The 22,092-nt window shown below is 37.1% G+C and overlaps 1 protein-coding gene across 1 annotated transcript in view; it reads left to right on the forward strand.

Moving 5' to 3' along the window:
* DHX15 (DEAH-box helicase 15) overlaps positions 1 to 20,996 on the forward strand; it is a 47,651-nt gene extending 26,655 nt beyond the window's left edge. Inside the window, exons 7-14 of the mRNA XM_049795287.1 lie at positions 2,828 to 2,914; positions 4,534 to 4,683; positions 4,840 to 4,948; positions 6,093 to 6,284; positions 9,294 to 9,416; positions 11,728 to 11,918; positions 19,029 to 19,198; positions 20,431 to 20,996. Of these exons, the coding sequence (XP_049651244.1) occupies positions 2,828 to 2,914; positions 4,534 to 4,683; positions 4,840 to 4,948; positions 6,093 to 6,284; positions 9,294 to 9,416; positions 11,728 to 11,918; positions 19,029 to 19,198; positions 20,431 to 20,548 (1,140 nt within the window). The 3' untranslated portion in view covers positions 20,549 to 20,996. The remainder of the gene's footprint in view (positions 1 to 2,827; positions 2,915 to 4,533; positions 4,684 to 4,839; positions 4,949 to 6,092; positions 6,285 to 9,293; positions 9,417 to 11,727; positions 11,919 to 19,028; positions 19,199 to 20,430) is intronic.
* The last annotated feature ends 1,096 nt before the right edge of the window (positions 20,997 to 22,092 follow it).

Genomic DNA, 22,092 nt, shown 5'->3' on the forward strand with positions numbered 1-22,092 from the left:
TTGGTAACTTAGCACTTTTTTTGTCCTCTTAGATGTGCTAGGCAAGACTAGCTGTTATAGCAGGAAAGCTTAAGATTAAAGACAAAAAATGCATTTACTAGTTACTGTTAATCAGAGTATTTAATTTATACTGGGGAGGAAGATGAAGTTGACTTAACAAGGAGCCTTTCTACTCTGCTTTCCTATCTTATCCCTTCTTTCCAAACTGTGTTCTATTTTCTGCTTCAGGAGTCTTAAGCATTACTAGTCAATACACGTGCAATATAGATAAATTTATAAAAATAGATACTATGTATATTTTAATAGTCAAAGTAACTTGTTCAAATTAATCTCTAAAACTCTTTGGTGTCTCGAACTCCTAATCTGATACTTAAACTTTTTTAATGTAACCATTTCAGTAATTGCAAAACTGCAGTTAAAGGTAATTAGGTGTAATTTATTATTTTATGTAGCTTAGCATTAATATTACTTGTTTGCTTTCCAAGTAACTTCATACTTTGATTTAGGCTTGAAAGATGTAGCGTAACTTCCTCAGGTTTTTTCTTAAATTTCGTGTGTGTTTACATTCAGTAATTATGGCTTCTAAGTAATGTGACATTAACAAATGAGATCTGTATGTACAACACAATCCACTGTGTAAAGAACTTTTTCCTTCTACCTTTGGAAAATACTTGAATCGTACACAACAAGTTATGCAAATGCAAGTACAAGTGAAGTTGCTGGACCTTTTGTGGACTAAGTATACTAACAGTATTGAGTGTCCTGATAGAAACTGGTGATTAAAAGCGGGACCAAAACCTTTTGACACTGCTCTGTGTCCTGGTTTCAGCTGGGATAGAGTTAACTGTCTTCCTAGTATGTGAAGAATGTTGATAACACACTGATGTTTTCAGTTATTGCTCAGTAGTGTTTAGACTAAAGTCAAGGATTTTTCAGCTTCTCATGCCCAGCCAGCGAGAAAGCTGGAGGGGCACAAGAAGTTGGGACGGGACACAGCCAGGGCAGCTGACCCAAACTGGCCAACGGTGTATTCCATACCATGGGATGTCACATCTAGTTTAGGAACTGGGAAGTGGGGGTGGGGAATCGCCACTTGGGGACTAGCTGGGTGTCAATCGGTCAGCGGGTGGTGAGCAATTGCACTGTGCATCATTTGTACATTCCAATCCTTTTACTGCTGTTGTCATTTTATTAGTGTTATCAGTATTAGTTTCTTCTTTTCTGTTCTATTAAACCATTCTTATCTCAACCCATGAGTTTTACTTCTTTTCCCAATTTGCTCCCCCATCCCACTGGGTGCGGGGGGAAGTGAGTGAGTGGCTGCGTGGTGCTTAGCTGCTGGCAGGGTTTAAACCATGACACTCCGTAATTGGTATTTGAAGATTCTGTGTATGGATGCATCCATATGTCAGTAGATATGGAAAAAGCTGAGACTTTTAAATAAGGTATATTCTGTAACAGCAAACTGAATGTGGTTCGACTAGCCTTTTAACATGGGAGTGCTAGTTTAATTTGCATATTTAATGAATTGCAGGTGTGTTAGGAAAAATGTATTATGCTTTTGTGTCAGCAGTTAATTGCATTGATGTTCATGGCTTTTATCTGACTAATCTGCAGGTTACCTGTGAATGAAAGGTGTATGGGGAATTTTTTTTTGTGTGTTCAAGAAGTTCTAAGTAGCATGTTGTTTCAGGGTGGAACACCGTAATTCCAAATTAATTTTAAATTTTTTTCACTGAAGTAGTGCTTTCAATATAGTAGTATTTTGGCAAGCTTAGGCCTTAAGTCTACTTAAGAAGAGACAAGCTGAGAGTAATAAGTAGCTGACTGGCAAAGTGATCAGCTAGGAGGAAGAGTCATCAGCAGGATTATCAATCTAGTCCAGCCACTGGCTTCATTGTAATTCTGAACAAATTGTTAGGGGTCTCTCAAATTCTAATTGTTAAACTGAAAACAATGATGACAGACTGCTCTGAATTTAAGAGGTGAAAGGTAAGTAGTTTTGATGAAGTGCTTGAATGGGTTTTGGGTCTTTCTGAGGTAGCTGATTAAACTTGCTAATAACGTGATTTAATGTGGTCGCTATTGGGATGAGAGCTAATGATATCTATAGACTGTTACACTGCATCTCTGGACATAAAATTAAAATGATAAAATTAAATCAAGCCTCAGAACTTGGATATCACCTTTGCTTTAATTTTTTGCATGAGACTTAACCTTCAGAAAGTTTATAAAAATTTAAGAATGTAACCTTAAAAATATGTAAAGGTGTTTAAATAACTGGTAATTTAAAAATTAAATACATATTGTTCAGGATTTTAGCGGGAATGTATCGATAACTGCTTTATTCCAAACAGTGTAAAAGAACATACTGTGCTGGCACAGTTATATAACCTTTGATTTAATATTATTTAACCAGTTTGCCCTGTTTAGGCTTTTAAAAAAAGTTAATAAGCTGGAATTAACACATGATGTTAAAGGGATCCAGTGTAACTTGTCATTTTGTATCAGCAATGTGAGAAAAATTTTGAATTGTAGTTTTTTAAGGAAAATATTTGCTCTTCTGTTTCTTTTTCTCAAAAGTAACATTTGTTATATTGTTAATAGAGACATAGGGGAGTAGAAACAGTGGACAAAAACTGCTCTGATCTCAATAGAAGTTAATCCAGTTGATTTCAGATTGTCTTGTAAAAGTGTTGGAGCACAGGTCTGGTGGTTATTGATGAAGTGGAGGAAAGTTTGCTGAAAATTCTTGGTGCAGAGACAGAATCAGAGCTCTTCATCTTCAGGGCGAAGTAGTTCCATTTACTATTTTATTTTCCGGCAGGTGGTCGTGTCCACTAATATTGCTGAGACATCATTAACAATAGATGGTGTTGTGTTTGTGATTGATCCTGGCTTTGCAAAACAGAAGGTAAATACTATTTCGTTTTCTGTTTCTTTACAGTAGAAAAGACACTGGAATCTGGTTTGTGTGGGTAACTCTTCCCTTTTTAAACATTCATAGGTCTTTTCCCAATTGAAACCTTAACCTTGGTTGTTTTGGGTTTTGTTTTGTTTTTAACTTACAGTAGGCTTGCACTGAATCTGCAAACTTTAGATATCTAGAGCAGTCCAAAACTGTGCAGTGCAGAAGAATTTTATTTTCAAGAAATTGAAATGTGAGAATTTTGAGAGTTAGCCCGGACTATGGATTTCCTAGATACTTCAGGAAGGGTGGTCTTGTACTGTGTGTCTGTGCTTGAGAATGCTCAAGTAAAACCAAGAAATAATATGAACGTAAATGAAAATGGTGCTAGAAGCCATCTCTTCTTTTAAGTCATATTAGCTTAGAAAACTCCATCACTAAAATGAGAAGAGAGAAATGATACCTAGGGTAGTACTGTTTTTTGTCAGTATTTATCATGTAGTTTTGCAGCCCTGAAGATAGTCATTGTGCTTGTATTGTGCTTCTTGGAACTTTATGGGATGTCCAGAGGAACTGAATTGCTACAGTCAAGCCAATAACTAAAGAAAGAATAAAATACAAATCTTTTAATCTTCATTTAGGTTTTTTGCTAATTATAACTGTCTTTGACTACTTAGACTTTTCCTTTAATACTCATACACATTGTCAGCCTTTTAAATTTTTGCAAAATGAAAGATACAGCAGAATGTAAATACAGTCAATGCATCTTCATACACAAGTTTCAATCAGTGTTTAGGCTGAGTTTTTTTTCCACAAGTAGTTCTTATACTGGAAGAATACCTTCTGTAGTAAGAAAGTTTTTGTACATGTTTTATATCTGTTCACACCTGGATAGTGTTAAAACATGGACCAAAGAACTGAAACTACTATCTGATTACTCCTTTTAATTTTTTTTAACAGTATATTCCTTTCCATGAGCCCTATTGAGCTGGCAAGGCTGCTGTTTGTATGACAGCAATGGAATTTTTACAGTAAATTGCAGCATATATTTTGTACTGTGACAGTCTGCATGTACTCTTGAAAAACAGTCTTGCTTTGTCATCAGTCTGATTTTTACAGTTGTGGTCAACCTTAATGTTAGATTTTTCTGACCTCTAGAACATGATTATTCAACCTTATAATTGTATCAAGACAACTTTTTTCATGGAATTATTTGAGCATCAAGAGTGTGTTTAGCACTCTATAGAACACATTGGACACACTTCTGCTATGAAAATCTTATCTAAAAATACACACACTTAAGGAGGACAAGGAGCCTGGCAAGAGTAGTTGTTAGCAAATGAATAAAAGGTAAATGTGGTTCTCTAGACAGTTGTATTTGAAGCGTTCTGTCACTGATCCAGAGGCTTTTGTAGCCAATTTTTTTTTCTTCTTTCAGATACATACAACTTCTGACTTCCTAGGCAGAAGCAGTGTTTGAAAATAAGTTTAAAGCAGGGTTTTGGTTTTTTTTGTTTGTTTTGGGTTTTTTTTGTTTGTGTCTTGTTTTTTTTAGATAGTTGTCTTACCCATGAGCAGTGCTCATTCTTTTCCTTCTTTCCTGCTCTGATTCCACTTTCAAATAGGTATACAATCCTCGCATCAGAGTGGAGTCTCTCTTGGTGACTGCAATTAGTAAAGCTTCTGCTCAGCAGCGAGCTGGCCGTGCTGGTCGTACTAGACCAGGCAAATGCTTCAGGCTTTATACAGAGAAGGCTTACAAAACTGAAATGCAGGTAAGATTACGTTTTTTAGACTGCCTGTATAAGAACATCTGGTCGATGTGGGTAGTCAAGTGCCATGCTACCAAACAAAATCAGAATTTGAATGCTTGTGTAGTTTAAAGTGGAAGAACAAGTGTTCTGAATTTTCTTTCTTTCCCTCCCCTCCAGGACAACACATACCCTGAAATTTTGAGGTCTAACTTAGGATCTGTAGTGTTGCAGCTCAAGAAGCTTGGTATAGATGATTTGGTGCACTTTGATTTTATGGATCCTCCAGGTATCTGTTTCTATTTTATCTTGTCTACTGTAGGTGTTATGTTTTGACTTCTGAAATCTTTATTTTGGTGAACATTTATATAACAACGTGGGATGAATTCTTTTATGTTTATTCACTTTTTTTACTATAATCCATAACGAATGTCGCTTGTTTATCCTGGAATTTAGTGCTCTGTGTCTTATCAAAGCAAGTTTTTTATGTTTCTGTCTGCATAACAGCTTTTAATGGAACCAAGGAATCTACTGAATGCCCCTTACGTGCAGAGGATAAGACAAAGTTATGGGCATTAGAAAATCTATTACTTGATGAGGTTTTTTTACTTATCGCCTCGATTATACATTCTAATTGTGCATCAGTTAACAACTGTATGCAAATTAAATTGGCTAGCATTTTTAAAGCTGAATACATGGTTTTGGCTCAAACTATAAAGTTAATGTGCATCTCCTTTCTAACAGTGTTAAATGCTCATATATACTTTAAAAATAAATGGGTTATATTGCTAATCAAAACCGTAGATCGGTCATGTATAAATACATCAGAGTTGGTTGTTTTTCTTCCCAGTAAAATAAAAAAAATAATTATAACCTGTAAGCTTTTAAATAGCTCTACAGAACAATTGCATTCTTTGTGCTGTGCAGCATGTATGATAGCTTTTGGATTTCCTTCTGTTTTGCTTTGTGGGTGAAATACATGCTCGCTGTGAGGAATGCAGTATTAAGAGAACATTCTTACAGGCTCAGATATGTGAAAGACTAGATATATAAAGTTGACATGGCTGAGATTTTAGGACTATCGATCTGTTTTGTATGGAACAATGGAAAACACATCAGTGCGTTGAGGGGGCAAGCGATATTACTATGATACTGAATATTTCACAATGCCACTGCTGTCTGAATTTTGAAAAGCACTAATCTTCAAATATTCAAAGCTTTTGATCCAGTTAAGAGCTATTCTAATGGGATTCTCCCCATGGCCCCTTATTCATGTTTGCATGTATAAAACTGAATTTGGTAACAATTTTGTGTTTGGAAGTCAGTTGAACAGAGAATGAAAAATAAGATGGCTTATAGTAGTATGCTTCCTCAATTTTGCTTATTCAGAGCAGTTTGATTAATATGCCTACCTAAATACTTTTTTCTTTCAGCTCCTGAAACTCTGATGAGAGCCTTAGAGCTTTTGAATTATCTGGCTGCTTTAAATGATGATGGAGACTTGACTGAGTTGGGATCCATGATGGCTGAATTTCCATTGGACCCACAACTGGCTAAAATGGTTATTGCAAGTTGTGACTACAACTGTTCTAATGAGGTCCTATCTATTACTGCCATGTTGTCAGGTAATAGCAGGGAAAGAGATACTAAGCAAAATGCAGATCTTCAGTTTGGGGAAAATTGCGTTTTTCCACATCAAAAACAAACCATGTATTTCTAAGAAAATTAGGATTGTTTTTTAAACTTCATATAGGGGTTTAATCAATCATTATGGGTTGATGTAGACACCGTGAAGCTAATGAATAGTAACGTTAAGAAATTAACATGCATAAAATGGTCGAACAGTTTCCTCCTAACTTTAGTTGAAAGGTGTATATATTTGAGTTTGGGGGGGGTGGTGGAAATCAGGCTAGTAGAACAGAAACTTCTTTTTAGGCTCATAGTCAGGCCCAGAAACATCAGCTCAATCACTCTGTTTTTAAGGCAGTGAAATCTGTTTTGTATTGTGCATTCTTCTGCACTTTGATAAATCCCAGTATTTCCAAAAGGATTACAGTGTAATTTATATTAAACCACAACCTCGTACATGAAATGATGATACATTTTTCAGTCATTAAGTGGCAAAGCTGAAGAACAGTCCTTTTAAAGGGAAGAAAGAAACTTCGAGGGAGTATGTATAGTTAAGAGAATTAATCTGTGTGCACAGCTGTACTTTGCTGCTGCATTATGTGAATAGCACTGCGTCAGAGCAGAGCTGCCTGTCGAGAGAGCTTGATGAGAGAAAAATGTTATCAAGCAAGCCTTGTATTTCATTTCCCAGCTATGCAGAACTGACTTTGTTTTATACTTAGTCGTCATAGGACAAGCAGCAAGATTTAGTCTGCTATGAAAATGGGGATGTTCTTAACTCATAACTACTCTTTTGGGTGTGAGCCTTTTTACCAGGCTCTTCACAGTGCAGGTGTACTGGTTACATGCTTAATTTGGTTGAATAGAGAGAAAAAAAAATGTTTTGGCTAAGTGTAAAATCTCTTGCTTCAGTTTAGTCTTACAGTATATTTATATGAAAGTTTTTAAGAACAAGCTAAAATGTTTGTTGCAGAGTTATGACTGTTCAGACTCAGAGCAGATGGGCAGGGCAGAATCGTAATAATTTTTTTTTTCATTAAATGGTAAGCTCAATTGCGGAGGTGGTGGTAGGTTGGTGCCTGTCTTTCTCTCTCTTCCCTCCCCCCCCCCCCCCAACAGTAAGTCTAGGATTTTTGTCTGTGGTCTTCAAATGATTTGGCTTACTCCTTTTTCTATTTAACTTTTCCCAGGCCATGATACTTTTTTTTGTTTTAAGGCACAATTAATATCATGATAAATAAGTTTTGGGGATTGAAGCTGGTTAAGGTATGGGTTGTAACTAAAAATCCTGCTCTTAAAAAACCCTGTAGTCCTACTATTTGTGAGGACTATTTTCCAAAGTAAACATTTTCTTAAACCAGTGGCATGACTGTATGTTGTGGTGCCTTAAGTCCACATAAAGATTGTCAAACTCTGGATAGCAAACCATCTATTAATAGTTTGGACTGAACTGAAATCTAGGTACCAGAAAAGAGCAGAGAATAGTGTTGAATAAATGAGCAGATTAAATGATTGTACTTTATTTTAGAAGAGCTGTGGTGTCTTGCTGTGGGGTAGAAAGTGCTCTTACTTATTCGAAACAGTGAGTTAAGCCAGTGATAGAATCATTTGTAATTTACTTTTATTAGTCTGAGTTAGAAATTAAAATACACTTTGTTATCTCTATTTTCAAATGCAGGACCCAAAATACAGGGTATTTATTTTGCACCTGCATTTCCGGTTCCTTTAGTGCATTGGTCTTTCTTGATTTGTTACCATGTGAGTCACTGTTGGCAGTGTGTATTTTTTTTCTCAAGTTCCATCCAGTATTCAACTCAACGTACTTTTGAAATGTAGTGTTTTGGGGCTTTTACGAGAATTTAAGAATAAAATGAAGTAAAACCACATAACACCTCACAAAAAGGCCCTCATCTGTTAGGGACAGATGAGGTGCAAAGAGGTGTTCTCATGAGATTGGTGGGCTTCATTTATGAGAAGGCTAATGTGGTCCTAAGCAGCTGGAAAAAGAGAAATAGTTTGTAGCATCTTGCTTAGCATTAATTTCATTAAAATTTAACCTCTTAAAAATTACATCTACTTAAAACCAAACTGATTTTTTTTTTTCCTCTGGTAGATCTTTATAAAGTGAAAATCTCTTATAACTACTACTTCCAGCATCTTGTGAATTAGTATCAATATTACAAACCTTTAAGAATGTTGAGAGACCATGAATTAAGTTGGCTGCAATACTATTCGTGGTCTTTGGTAGTCTGTATTTGGAAAGGGAATGTTAAAACACAATTTTGGGATTCAAGACAGATTAAGTCAGATGTACGTAAGAGAATATAATGATAGAGAAAGCTCATCACATTGCGATTTTTTTTTTCCAAGTAGTGCCAAAGGACGGTTTAACCTTCCACCACTACCGCTACCATCACAACCTATAGACTTGTATTAGTACCTTCATTCACATGTTTCTGTATACCAGTGCTGATAACAATACCATCTGGGTAAGAGGACTTCACTAGTGTGTTCTGTCTAGTAGCAGATTTGTCATAAAACTCATGTTTGTTTAGACTGCTAGTGCAGTACAGTTTCAGAACTATCTTCTTCACTGTGTCCATAGAGGGTTTCTGAGAAAGCAAATTTGCAATTAAAGTGTGTTGTTACATGGGGTACTAGCTCCTGGTAGAGCTATCAGCACTGGCTCTTGAACTAAGATCTGTTCAGCCTTCCAGTATACATAGGAAATCTTGATGGCCTTCAGACTAGAGATTTTGATGCCTACATATAGTTCTATTAAAATAATCAGGTACTCTGTAGCTTTGAAACCCTCTTGTCTTACAGATGTGGTTAGGTGTTGATGTACCAAATCAAGGTAGTAAACAGTCCAAGATGCAGTTGGAGGCCATCCTGCCCTGCCCTATGCTCTGTGAACTGACCTAGCTAGGCCTTGTTCCTCTATCTGTGAATGCGTGACTCATCGATATGGGCGTTTGTGTTGGGCCCATACCAACCTTGTTTAGTCCCACAGTGTTTTGTTCGCCCCACGGAAGCAAAGAAAGCAGCAGATGAAGCCAAGATGAGGTTTGCCCACATAGATGGAGATCATTTGACGTTGCTGAATGTCTACCATGCTTTCAAACAAAGTAAGTGTGCACCTGTTTTTGCAAAATTATTTGTAATACTTTGTGCTGCCAGCTTTTGTTCCTGGGTTCCAAGGACAGTTGAAAGGCTTAGGCTTGTTTTTTTGACCCACTGTACTGTAGTCTTAAATATTTTTTTAAAATATGTAAAAGATTTGAGTACTACTTTCCTTTGGGGGGAAACAAAAAACTAACCAAAAGATCATGTAATAAACTGATGAGTATAGAGAGAACCCAGGCTTTTAAATCAACGCTGGGTAACCTTGGACAGAAGGAAGTAAGTGTTCCTATAATTAAGAAATATTGGAAGTTTGTTATCTGACACTAATTACAGAAAAATCTGCTTAATTGCTTAGTAATTTTTCAGGGAGAGCGGTGCAGAAAATACCATGAATTTGGAGAAGGAATATGTTCCTAGAACCAAAACCTTTTTAATCGTAACTTTTTAATATAGTTAGGAATTCTGTAATAAGGCCTTGGGATGGATTGAGAGGCAAAGGGATGATGCATCAACAAGAAGTAACTTAGAGCTGTACAATAAATTTATTTCATTTACCTCATTTCTATGTATGGATCTTAGGGAAAATGTATGGTCGTCCTCAGCATAGGTAAGCATATTTTAGCAGCTTGAAAAAGATGGGAATGAACAGGTGAAGCTAGGAGTTCTCTTGAAAAATGTCTGTGTAAGTGGCACACTTCTTTAACAGTGACTTGTCCTGGTGGTAGGTAAAAAGATGACTCGTAACTGCCAGCCAGGTTAAATTAAGTGCTCCGGTTGCATTTTCTTGGAAACAAACAAAAAAGCAACAATCTTTTATCCTGAGTAAAAACAAACACAACTCGGTGCCCCTTTCTGTTGCAGCTTTGATGTAGGAATTTGCATTGGAACATTCTAACACTGTATCGTTATGTGGCAATCCAAAATAAGGCTATCTTCAGAGTAAAAGTCCAAACAAAAGTATTCAAAACTGTTTAAAACAATAGCCGAGAGACTTCTACTAAACACCTGTGAATTGAAGACATCTGTTGCTTGTTTTTTCATTTAGCTTTTTAGTTAACAGGATCTGGTATGTCTTGCAGATATTTTTGTGTGTGCGTGTTTCTGGAAGCCACTGCTTTCATGCTCAGGTTACTGAAATATGGAATTATTTGGGGAATAATCTCTTGTTCAGTTTCACTGTGAAATGGAGTATGGGTTTTGGGATTCAGGATCAGAAGAGAAAATGCTGCTACTGTTTGTATCTAGAACAATATAAAACAGTTATGGGTTATCTAAAATGCACAGTTCAAATGGCATAGAAAGTAACATGCTATGGTACTTAAATTGCGATTCTACTGTATGGTGTACAAGAGTGTCAGTGTTCATACTTCATTTTAAATATAATCTGTAAGATAAAGCGCAGAAAGAATTTAAACTTTCCTCAAATTATGTAACCTTCCTTCTTTTTGATGCAAATTAAGAATAGTCTTTCTCTGTACAAGAGATACTTTGTATTCATTTTAAGGCTGGTTTTGTTAGATTATTAAACTGATATCACTTGAGCATCACTTGAAAAGTAACAGAATTGGTAGGGAGAACTGGGTTTCCTGGTGTTAAACATGCAGGTTTTTATCCTGATGGAATGGCTTAGGCTTAGTGTCTTAACAGATTTCTTATTAGAGTGATCAGCAGTAGAAACAGTAACTTAAGAGTACAGAGTTCTGTTACTGACACTGTATTTTGCCAGTCACCTACACTTACTTAAACTGCTGAGAGGTGCATCACACTTAGTATTAGATTAGCTCTTAACTGTTACTTGAATGAGTATTAGATTAGCTCTTAACTGTTACTTGAATGCTTAATTTAAGGAGGGTTTGGTTTCTCAAATACAATATAATTATGTACAATCTTCTTGTGTTCATTGCACACTACAGTTAAAAGATTGTGCAGTGTTCCTTACGTTCAGTTAAATTTTACACTGCAGGTTTGAAAGACTATTTTTTCTAGTTGCAGGATGTGATTTTTGAAATGTGCAAAATTTATTGGTGTGGTATTTCAGCAAAACATCAGCAATTGTGTGTATGTTATGTTGGTGAGGGGGGAAAAAAAGCTAATTTTCTTTTGTCCTGGCCACATGTTTCCTGAATAGAAAACAATTTGGGCAAGTTATCTAATGCAAGAAATTGACTGAATAAGAGCTGCTGTTGTTTATAAAAGTTTATGGGTATTTTTTTTCTGGTTCATCTGACTGATCAGTTGGTTATTTGGTGTTTTATTTACTTGTTCTAATTGGATGAAATACTTATTTTTTATTCATGTTTTTAAATATTGCAGATCATGAGTCGGTTCAGTGGTGTTATGACAACTTCATTAACTACAGGTCCCTGATGTCTGCAGACAATGTACGCCAACAGCTGTCACGAATCATGGATAGATTTAATTTGCCTCGTAGAAGCACAGACTTTACCAGCCGAGACTATTACATCAACATAAGAAAGGCATTAGTTACTGGGTATTTCATGCAGGTATGTGTGTGTTCTTGTAGGGAACATAGTTCAGTGTTTACGTGGCTTTTAATGTTAGTATGTTTATTATGATTTATCAGAACTGTATGAATGATACTTAAATTATATATGGGTAACTATATTACCACTTAGCCTTTGTCAGGTTGCTTGGTTATTACTCAAGTAGTACTTTCTTTAGTCAAATCTTATTTGGAAGAGAAGTTGTAAGCAATCTTACTAGTATCAAAATACTGTTTCTGGCATGACCAGTCAGGAATTGACTGCTAACTTCTGAATAGATGAGGAAGTAACTTCATAAGAAATTTCAAAGTAACTGCAGAATATGTAGTTTTTAAATTATTTGTAATCTGATATGAATAGGGTAAGTATAGTTGTATATAAATATTAATTGTATGTAATCCTTATAGAAGGAGGGTCTTTTCTTTTGCATATTTTCCATATTTATATTTCACTTTTAAATTACATGAGTCACAAGTACCGGAGCAGGTCTGTAATCTCAAAATGTATGTTGTTTGTAACTCATTCGCCTCTTGTACCAGGATGGTATGGAAGCCAGCCTCCACTGCTACCTCCTGGATGCTTTGCATTTTGAATTAAGCATGCTTCTGAACTGGAATGCAGGCTGTGTTTTTTCTTCATTGTGTTTTGTTTTGGTTTTGGGGGTGTGGGTTTTTTTGTTGTTGTTTTTTGGCATAGTCCCTTCGTGCTGTGTTTTTTCTCTTCAGCATTCATCCCTGGGGCTAGAAGAATCTCTTTGCTGGCTCTTGTAGATGCAGGGGTCCGGAACCTGTAATGGGAGTGGATCTTCATCCTCATTGACTTTGGACTGTTGGGATAATGTTTTTCCCAGCCAACATGTGTTCTGACACATCTTGGCAATGTCTCTTCTACCGCCTAATATCTCACTTCTGGAGAGCACAACTTTGTTATCCTTAAGAGGCTGACCAGTGCCCATGGCATTTCCTAATTTTTCACTTCAGCTATGCTCTAGTGGTATTTGAGCACAAAAGCTTACTAGTTGAAAAGGGAACCATTGTTTAGTGCTGTGCAGGTTAGAATGGCAAGCAGCTTGACAGGCATGCACTTACCACATCCTGACTGGGGCACAGACTTGGGTACCACATATGTTTAAACCCTTCTCCCTGCCCCACCAAGGAAACAGTGCCTTCCCCAGAGCTAAGCCAGTCAGTTGGTAGCAGAAGCATGTCTGTGAGTTTTTAGAATACAGGAATATTAATGTCAGTAACTGCATTTTGCTGTAATGCAAATGGGAGATTAAGGCTGTTGGCTGCTTCTAAATATTAAAATGGTTCTAAAGACTGACTTGCTATAACCCTTCAGACAAGCAGGCTAGTCACTGTTCAGTCCTTGCTTTTGGGACATGTTTTCCTCATCCTGGGGGATGCTTTAGTATGCATTCCCACCTACACCTTTAATTCTGTAAATGTTTTGCAAGACAAAGAACAGTTCTCCCCAACAGTCCTTGTTGGGCCCTAGCTGGTTCAGGCAGGTCAGATTGCCACAGTTGCACTTTTGCTTGTCAAGAGTACCCTATGGCTTCCTTCATTTGCTTGGACCTATAGGAGGTCACGTCCTTGGAAGTTTGTGCGTTGTCAGTTTGTTTTATGTTACTAAGAGCGAAACTCTTCCTGTAATAGATGTTTTCCTGCTGTGGATGTGGAACTGCATTATTGGTGCAGGTAGCTTTTTGGTCTCTACTCTCCAGGAGTTAAAGATCTGACTTGATATTTTTGCTGTGAATAGAGTAGTAGGCTCACATAGATGAAAATGAAAGCCTTTCCAGAAGCCTCCTTGGGCTTCCATGGTCAATAGGTTGTTTATCACCGCCCTCACCCAATATACCTAGTTGAATTTTTGGGCTGAATCAAGAGGCAGCTATGGCAGACCTGTTGAAGGCATTTGGAGAGGAAGCCATTTCAACAGTTTCTCTTCTCCTTTGATGTGTTTGAGTCCATTTTGTTTTGAGTTTCTTTGAGTTTAACCTCCATGATAGTGTGATAGCTGTTTGACCTTGACTCTGTACCTTCTGTCATGAATTCCCATGTTGCTTTGAGTAACTTTCAGTAGAAAACATACAATTACTTATAAAAACTTACAAATACTTAGAAGATATGTTACTTACCTGCAGCTGAATTACCTAAAAATGTAGTCTGTATGCACATTGTACCCTCTCTAAGCAGATATTCAGGCTCTGGCATTTGGGGGCTCTTGTTCAGAAAACCTGAGTAATGAAATGCATACATCATTCTTTGTCCTCTTAGTACAGAACATGTGTGGAATTCCAAGTCTGAGCACTTGTAAAGTGTGTGCAGGTACTGTAGATAGTCTCTGCATGTAAAGTACTAAGGTCTATGGGCAACACATGGCAGAAGTTGATTTTTCAAATTCCTTAAGTTTAAAAATGCAGTGTGAAGTGGAAAAAACCAGTAGTGGCCATTGTTCTGAAATAGTTCAGAATTGGCTGCATTGTTTCATACTTTGGCAATTGCCTAGTGTCCCAAAAACAATCATAAAATTTTACTGTAGAAATTCCTGTACTAATCAAGACCTGTGGTTGATGTCAGACAGTGTGGGCCTGTATTAACTATTGAAATAGTACTAATTATATAGTTAGTACCAAGTACTGTAAATTCGCCTGCCTTCAGTTGTGTGTCAGTGAGTGATAAATGTGGAATTTCTGGTGTTGAATTATGTCTTTACCCTTAATATTTAAATACAAACTTGAATTCCAGTAAATCTGTCATAGATGGGCAAAGGGAAGAGTAAAATAGTTTCAAACTGCCAACAATTCTGTGTGTAGAAAATCTTCTGTAAGGATAGATACTGACAAGAAGTTAAGTGTCTCCATAAAATTTCTGAGCTGTGTCCCTGGTTTCTTCTAGTTTTTTAGAGTGGTAAACTTTTGTTGGCTTTTTTCACTATTTCTGTATCACACATCAGAATCTGCAAAGTATATATAAAATGGGGCACGAGTGATGCTTGCAAGATCACTAAGAAACTGCTCATTGAAAATAAAATACCTCAGAGAAATAATGCGCTCTCAGTACTTTAGTGCTAGACATCCTACCTTAAAGGAGAGGGATTGGAAAATTGTACAGGTATAACAATTGCAATTTGGTAACAAAACTCAAGAACTAGGTATAGGTGATTATCTACTCAACAGAAGTAGAAAAACTGAGTTATAATTTAAGTCTTAATATATTGATATGTAGCTGAAATAACTGTGTGGTAAAGATGAAGCAAAAAATAATTATACTACAGGAAATAAGGAAACTGTTGAATTGGAAAAGGTAAGCAAATACCAAACTATCTTTAAGATGGCTCATCTTCCTCTTTGTGATTTTTTTTTTTTGAGATTGATATTACCAGTTGTCTTAAAGAACTTAAGTTTTTATAATTGTATTTCCAATCTAGTAGTGAAGGCGGAACAAAAACTGATATTTCAAAATTTAAGTCAGAATTTAAAGGTGCAACAAAGTCCTGTGGTGTCTTCAAATCAAGCTTGGTATCTTTTTTTGGAAGATATGGCTTAGTCAAACACAGAATATATCAGGGTCACTCCAGAGGATGAAATTAAATGACCTGTGCTGTACAGGAAGTTGGATGTCAGATGATTGGAATACTAATTAAAATCTCATTCCTGCTGCTACTCAGTCTTTGGTGCTATTTTGTATATAGAATGGTGTATATTTTTGAAGTCTTTACATAATCAGGCTCCTACTAATAATAGAATGGTAATAAAATAAACCTATGACATGAAGGTGGTCACTAGTGCATTTAATGGTATTAATTTAGCTCTTTAAGAATGCAGAAGAACAGTTTAAAACTTCTTAATACCTTCAGAAACACTGTTGTGTGCTCTGCAAGCAGAAATTTCAAAAATCCAAGGAACTGACATTGCTCTTCTGGTGCATACTAGCATTATTTTTTCAAAAAGACAGACAAAACCCAATCGTTTCTCTAAACTGCCGGCCAAAATTTGTAGCCTTGAATCTAAAAAAGGTTGGATTTTGTGATGCTACTCCTGCTCTTGCCCTTTTAAGTGCATTTGTATTTACAGTGTTTGACATGTTTGACTAAAGACCCTTGGTTGGGCCCTCTGGGTTCAGTGGTGTGATAGATAATAAATAACCACAACCACACTTAAAATTTCAGAGGAGGGTGTGTCATACTTAATGAAATTGTAACATCCTTGAAACCTCTGTTACCAGAACTTGAACTGAAACCTTTTCCTATAGTGGCATATGCCATGGTGGCCGCTGTTTCCATGTGGGTTTGTCATGTTGATAAAATCATCATAATTGTCTCTAAATCATCAGTAGGTGGGCTTTCTTGGTCTGCAGAGTAACCTGTTGCAGAGCTGCATGGGCTGGCTTGGCTCTTCATGATCCTTTGAGTCATGTTTGTGTAGCTCCTTATGTTGTGTAGTCAATACTCTTAATAGCTCTTGCCCTAATGTTTTATACTAATACATGACAGATTCCTTGATGATCTTGGGGTTCAAGTGTGTTCCCTAGTGTCTTGCATACTACCACTACTCATTGAAAAATAACCCCATTTCCTAGACATGCTTTGTATGATTCTGTGGAAGCTCATGCCTTTTATACTCTGAAAAACATCACAGAATGCTTGAGGTTGGAAGGGACCTCAGGAGGGACATCTGGGCCAACCACCACTACATTGTATTTTACAGGCACTGGAATTGGTTGCATGCCAGGTGTTCGAAGGAGCTTAAGCATATATGCTGCCTCCCCTGTGTCCTTGTTAACTCCCTTATGTCAACTGTGCTGCTTGCCTGAGCCCATTCTAAATTCTTCTAGCGTAGTGATCTGGCAAGCCACTTACACCTTCAGAGAAGAAGCAGAATTGGCTCTCTGTGTTGAAGCAGCTCAGGCCAGGATGGAGCAGGACAGTGTAGTAGCTGACAGATCATCATTGCTTGCTGTGGAGCCATAGCTTCACAGTGCATATTTCACGATAGCGTTGCCATTACTGAACCTGAAATTCTTTACCAATCCGTGTGCTAACAAGCATGCTTTAATAGAAACATCTAAATAGGATAAATACTGTAGCTGAGTGTTAGCTCAGGATCGAAGTAAGTCACAATAGTGTGTAACCACTTAAAGGTGACTTATCCCCGATATCAATGTTCTAAGGAAACTTTTTTTTTCTTAATTTGGGTTATTCCAGTCCCTGTTCTTCTCTGGAAATTAAGACCTAACTGTACTTTTCAGTAGCATTTCTTTTTTTTTGAGTATGCTTAAATAGTTATTTCAAAATCTTTTTACTTCAGATTTACACAAAGTAAGCAAGAAATACAACTCTTTACTATCATTATAACTGACATGGAAAAGGAAATTGTATGTATTTGGGAAAGCTAGATGATAAGACTTCACTATTTTAATATATCGAAGTGAGACTGAGGTGCTAAAGATAAATTGTCTTGATTTAAATTTAACAGCACACTGTTTTCTAGAATGAAACCTAAATAAATAGTTTGTCCTTTTATAGGAAGAACAGAAACAGATAAAGCACCCAAATATTTTTGTACGCATGTGTTTGATCTGAAAAATGAAGTCGATTAAAAAAAAAAAAACACACCACCACCTTCCTTTAAAAAAAAAGGCATAATCCCACAGCAACATATGTGCTGTGATTGTGCTAGGTCTGTGACAGATGACTTTCTAGTCTAGTCTGGTTTGCAGCTACAGTGCTATTTGATTTTGCAAACGTTGGATTGAGTTGAATGAAATTAAGCCTGAATTGTTACAGACAGTGCACTGTTAATCTCCAATCTTTTAAAGATCCTCTGTTGGCTCCCCAGACTTGAAATAAAGTAGCAGTGTAATATCTAAAATCTTGGGTGAAAAGATTTGCACACTATTGAAATACTTTGTTCCACTCCTAAAACATGTTCTGGATATTAATGTCATAAAATATAAGAGAGAAGCACACTCAAAATAAGTAGTTTGTTACTAAGAGATAGTCTGACTTAAAATTTCAGGTAGCTATTGCTTTAGAAGTCCTGCAATTTTAACCTAAAAAAAAAAAAAAAAAAAAGGTGAGCTATGCCTAGGAATTAAGAAAACAAGGAAGTACACAGCCTGTATTAAAGGAGAGCAGCTAATAATGATCTGCTGAAAAATGTCTGTCAGACATCTTTCAGCCATTGTCCATCCTGCTTAATCTTTTTACAGCATTTTTGTGTCTGTATATACATGCAATGAACTAAGTACTGAGGTCATCTTGAATTGCCAGTATCAAAAGGTTAATTTTAGTTACCTGTTCTGTTAGATTAACTGCTCGTACAGAGGATATCCTCCTAAGGATAACTGTCTGCTTTACCCAATCTTAATGAGCTAGGTATCAGAGCATCTCAGCGAGGTAGGCATTATTCCCTTTCACAGAGCAAGAAGCTTAGTCAGAGAGAGGTTAATTGATTTTCGCCAAGGTCACAGCAGAAGTGTGTTGCTGAACCTACATTTTCCAGCTCTGAAGCTCATGCTGTAACAAGACTGTTCTTATTTCTGACATACTAAACTTCCTATTCTTACTGGACTGGCATTTTTTTCAGGCCCACTGTGTGAGAGGATTTGCAGAATAATATGTCCATCAGTAAAATTACTACTGAAACACTGCACTAATAAAAACTTGAAAGGATAACATGGTGGCTTACTGGTCCCACAATAGCTGCTGCAATGAAGTGCTTGAAGCAAATGTCTGTAGTGGACCACAGTTGGCTTTGTGTGATGTTACAAACCTGTCCAGTTGACATTCCTTTCCAGTGCTTCTGTTTGCATTGCTGCTGTTCTAGTAATGATTCTTCTTTTTGGGTAATAACTATTTCTGTATATTGCTTGAATTGTATATTAGAATATACATTTACCATGGCAGTTTGCAAAAACATCTGGCATCTTGATTGTGTCTCTAAAAAAAACCTGAATAGTTGAAGTGGTCAAATAATGTGCTAAATTTAGATGAGGCTTGAAAGTTGGGATAGTAGATTTTGTATAGAACACTTAACAGTCAGCTTGAAATCACTTCATTTGAAAATTGCCTGTGGTAATGAAAGAATGTCTTTTTACTTAGGTGGCACATTTGGAACGAACAGGGCATTACCTAACAGTAAAAGATAACCAGGTGGTGCAGTTGCATCCCTCCACTGTTCTTGATCATAAACCAGAATGGGTGCTCTATAATGAGTTTGTCCTTACAACAAAGAATTACATCCGGACATGTACAGACATCAAGCCAGAATGGTAAGCCAGAACTCTTAAAACAGTCATGACCTACTGTAAAGGACTTGTTTTTCTTTTTCCTTTTTCGAAATTCAGGTAATTCCTTTCACTTTTCCTGAAGCTAATGTTATTAAAATGGTTTGGGGAACAGCAATGGGATAGACTTGAGATTTTGTAGATGACTAAAGGTTTTCTTTGTGGATACATGTTTCTGTTTGTAGGAGTTGTGTGTGAAACTCAGATTCCCAGGCTCTGTATGCAGTGCACAGAGAGATGCTTGACTTAAAACCAGTTACTTTAGTAAGCCTGTTGAGAAGAAGCTGCTTGGAGATGCTAGGTTTGGGACTATGTCCTAGCACCCACTTTTATACCTAAGTTAAGAGGTACCAGTAGATGCCTCTGCTCTCAAGAACTGGGACCTCTCTTGGCAGTAGGTGTCTAATTTTTCCAGAAGGATCTGAACAGGATTCACTGCCACCTTTAAAATACGAAGGCAGACGGTGGTAATACTGGTACAACCTGCCTTGTAATATTTAATTTGTCAATAGTGTGTATAACAAGGAAATCGGAGGCCTGATCCTCTGCAGATGAGCAGACATCTGAATCTTCTTGCTTATCTTTAAAGTTGTACTTAAACTGCCAAGTTGTAAGCTTTAGGGACGTGGGATGCTTTTCAACTGTTGTTGAAATTGTGTGCTGTTGTGCAGAAAGAGTTTAATGATTTGTAAGCCAGGAAACATAGCACGTGTGTACTGTCCGTAGTATTTTAATGGAAAAAACATGTTTGAATCCTTCCTTAGAATTCTTTTTCTCAACAAGCGTGGTATAGCCTAAAGCAGGATCCTGTGGCCTTGGTTGCATTTTCAAGCTTAAAATGGCTAAGGCTGAACTGTATTTTCAAGCAAACTGGTATTTAGCCACAGTTGTGAACTTTGACATTAAGCAGCAGCTTTGGCTGGATGGGCTACTATGGCACATACTGAAGCAGCAGTGTGGGTCTGTAAGGGACATACGGCTGAACAGGAGCATCTTGTGAGACTGGAGTGTGTGCTTTTTTTGCTTTGGACTTGGGTGCTTGCACAGGATGGAACTGAGATTTTAAATGTGTGTGCATGTGTATAAATTTCCAATAATCTTGGAATCGCAAGAATGAGCTGAAAGTAGTGGATAATTTGTTTCCTTCGGTTGTAGAATTTCTGTAGGATGCATCTGAAAGTTTGAGTATTAGTAACAAACTTTTCCTTTTTTGACAGGCTGGTGAAAATTGCCCCTCAATATTATGACATGAGCAATTTTCCACAGTGCGAAGCAAAGAGACAGTTGGATCGCATCATTGCCAAACTTCAGTCCAAGGAATACTCACAGTACTGAATTTGTGCTTTGAACTGAAGTTATTCAGAGGACAGCTTTAAGAGATGAAAGGATTCAAAGTTCAAGTTGTGCTCTTCACTTTGGTTCAATAATGGCCTTTATTTGAAAGCTTTTTAATTTTTCTTTACAGTAAATATTCCATTCTGATTTCATAAATTAAACATTTATGCCTCCCTTTTGTGTTGACACTGTAGCTCATACTGGAAAAGCTGATCAATGTTTTGCAGTTTATTGAAAGTAGTTCTATATATAACAATGTTATAAGCATTTCTTTAGAAATGGTTGAAAATGCTTCTAAAAATGTGATTATCGACCATGGTATGCATGATCGTTGTAATTGTTGACATTCCTTTTAGAAGTTGTGAAATGTTACAACTTGTGCTTATGTAGACACAATCTTCAGCTTCAGTACAAAGGTACTGACTTCAATAAAGTCTATTTATACTAATTTTGTGCCACAGTATGTCAGTATTTCTATTGTTTTGATCAAAACATGAGAAGCCATTTATTCTCCCATTAAACTGCCATTTTATTGACATGGCAGTAGTTTCATATTTTAGGATTAAAAGTGCAGATGCTTAAGCAGCACAATTACGATGACATCAATATAATGCATACAATGTTGATCCCTTGCAAACTTGTTTAAATTATGTAGGACATTGTTTTAGAACTGAAATGCATGCAGATGTTTTTGGAGAATGCTTTCTTCAAACATACTCCTACATATTTCTTGGACAGAACTGTACTAATATGTCCTGTAAAGTGAAGTGTCTGTGGCCAGTTAGAAATTACCCTGCTGGGCAATGTTCAGATACAGTTTAAGATCAACACAAATAATAGCATAAATGACACTGTAGATCAAATTACATTGCACCATTGTAGTTTTGTGGTGATTTTTAGTGAAACATAACTTGACAGCATTTTCAATTTGGGAAAAAATTTTTTCACTTTTTGAAAATTGCTCATCCCATGTGGAATTACATAGTAAGACTTGTTCAGAGGGCTGGAGCACCTCTCCTATGAAGACAGGCTGAGAGAGTTGGGGTGGTTCAGCCTGGAGAAGAGAAGGCTCCAGGGAGACCTTAGAGCAGCCTTCCAGTACCTAAAGGGGGCCTGCAAGAAAGCCGGAGAGGGACTTTTTACAAGGGTGTGTAGTGACAGGACAAGGGGTAATGGCTTTAAACTGAAAGAGGGTAGATTTAGATTAGCTGTAAGGAAGAAGTTCTTGACTGTGAGGGTGGTGAGGCACTGGAACAGGTCGCCCAGAGAGGCTGTGGATGCCCCATCCCTGGCAGTGTTCAAGGCCAGGTTGGATGGGGCTTTGAGCAACCTGCTCTGGTGGAAGGTGTCCCTGCCCATGGCAGGGGGGGTGGAACCGGATGGTCTTTTAAAGGCCCCTTCCAACCCAAACTGTTCTGTGATTCAACATATTTGGTCAGATTTTAGTTTTTCCTCTCCCTGGAATACACTGAAATTTGGCCCTCATGGCAAAGGGAAGCTGGAACAGCTTTTGCTGAAACAGGTTCCTCTAGAACGGGAGCTGT

This window comes from Accipiter gentilis, chromosome 3, assembly GCF_929443795.1.
Source record: "Accipiter gentilis chromosome 3, bAccGen1.1, whole genome shotgun sequence".
Taxonomy (NCBI): Eukaryota; Metazoa; Chordata; class Aves; order Accipitriformes; family Accipitridae; genus Astur; species Astur gentilis.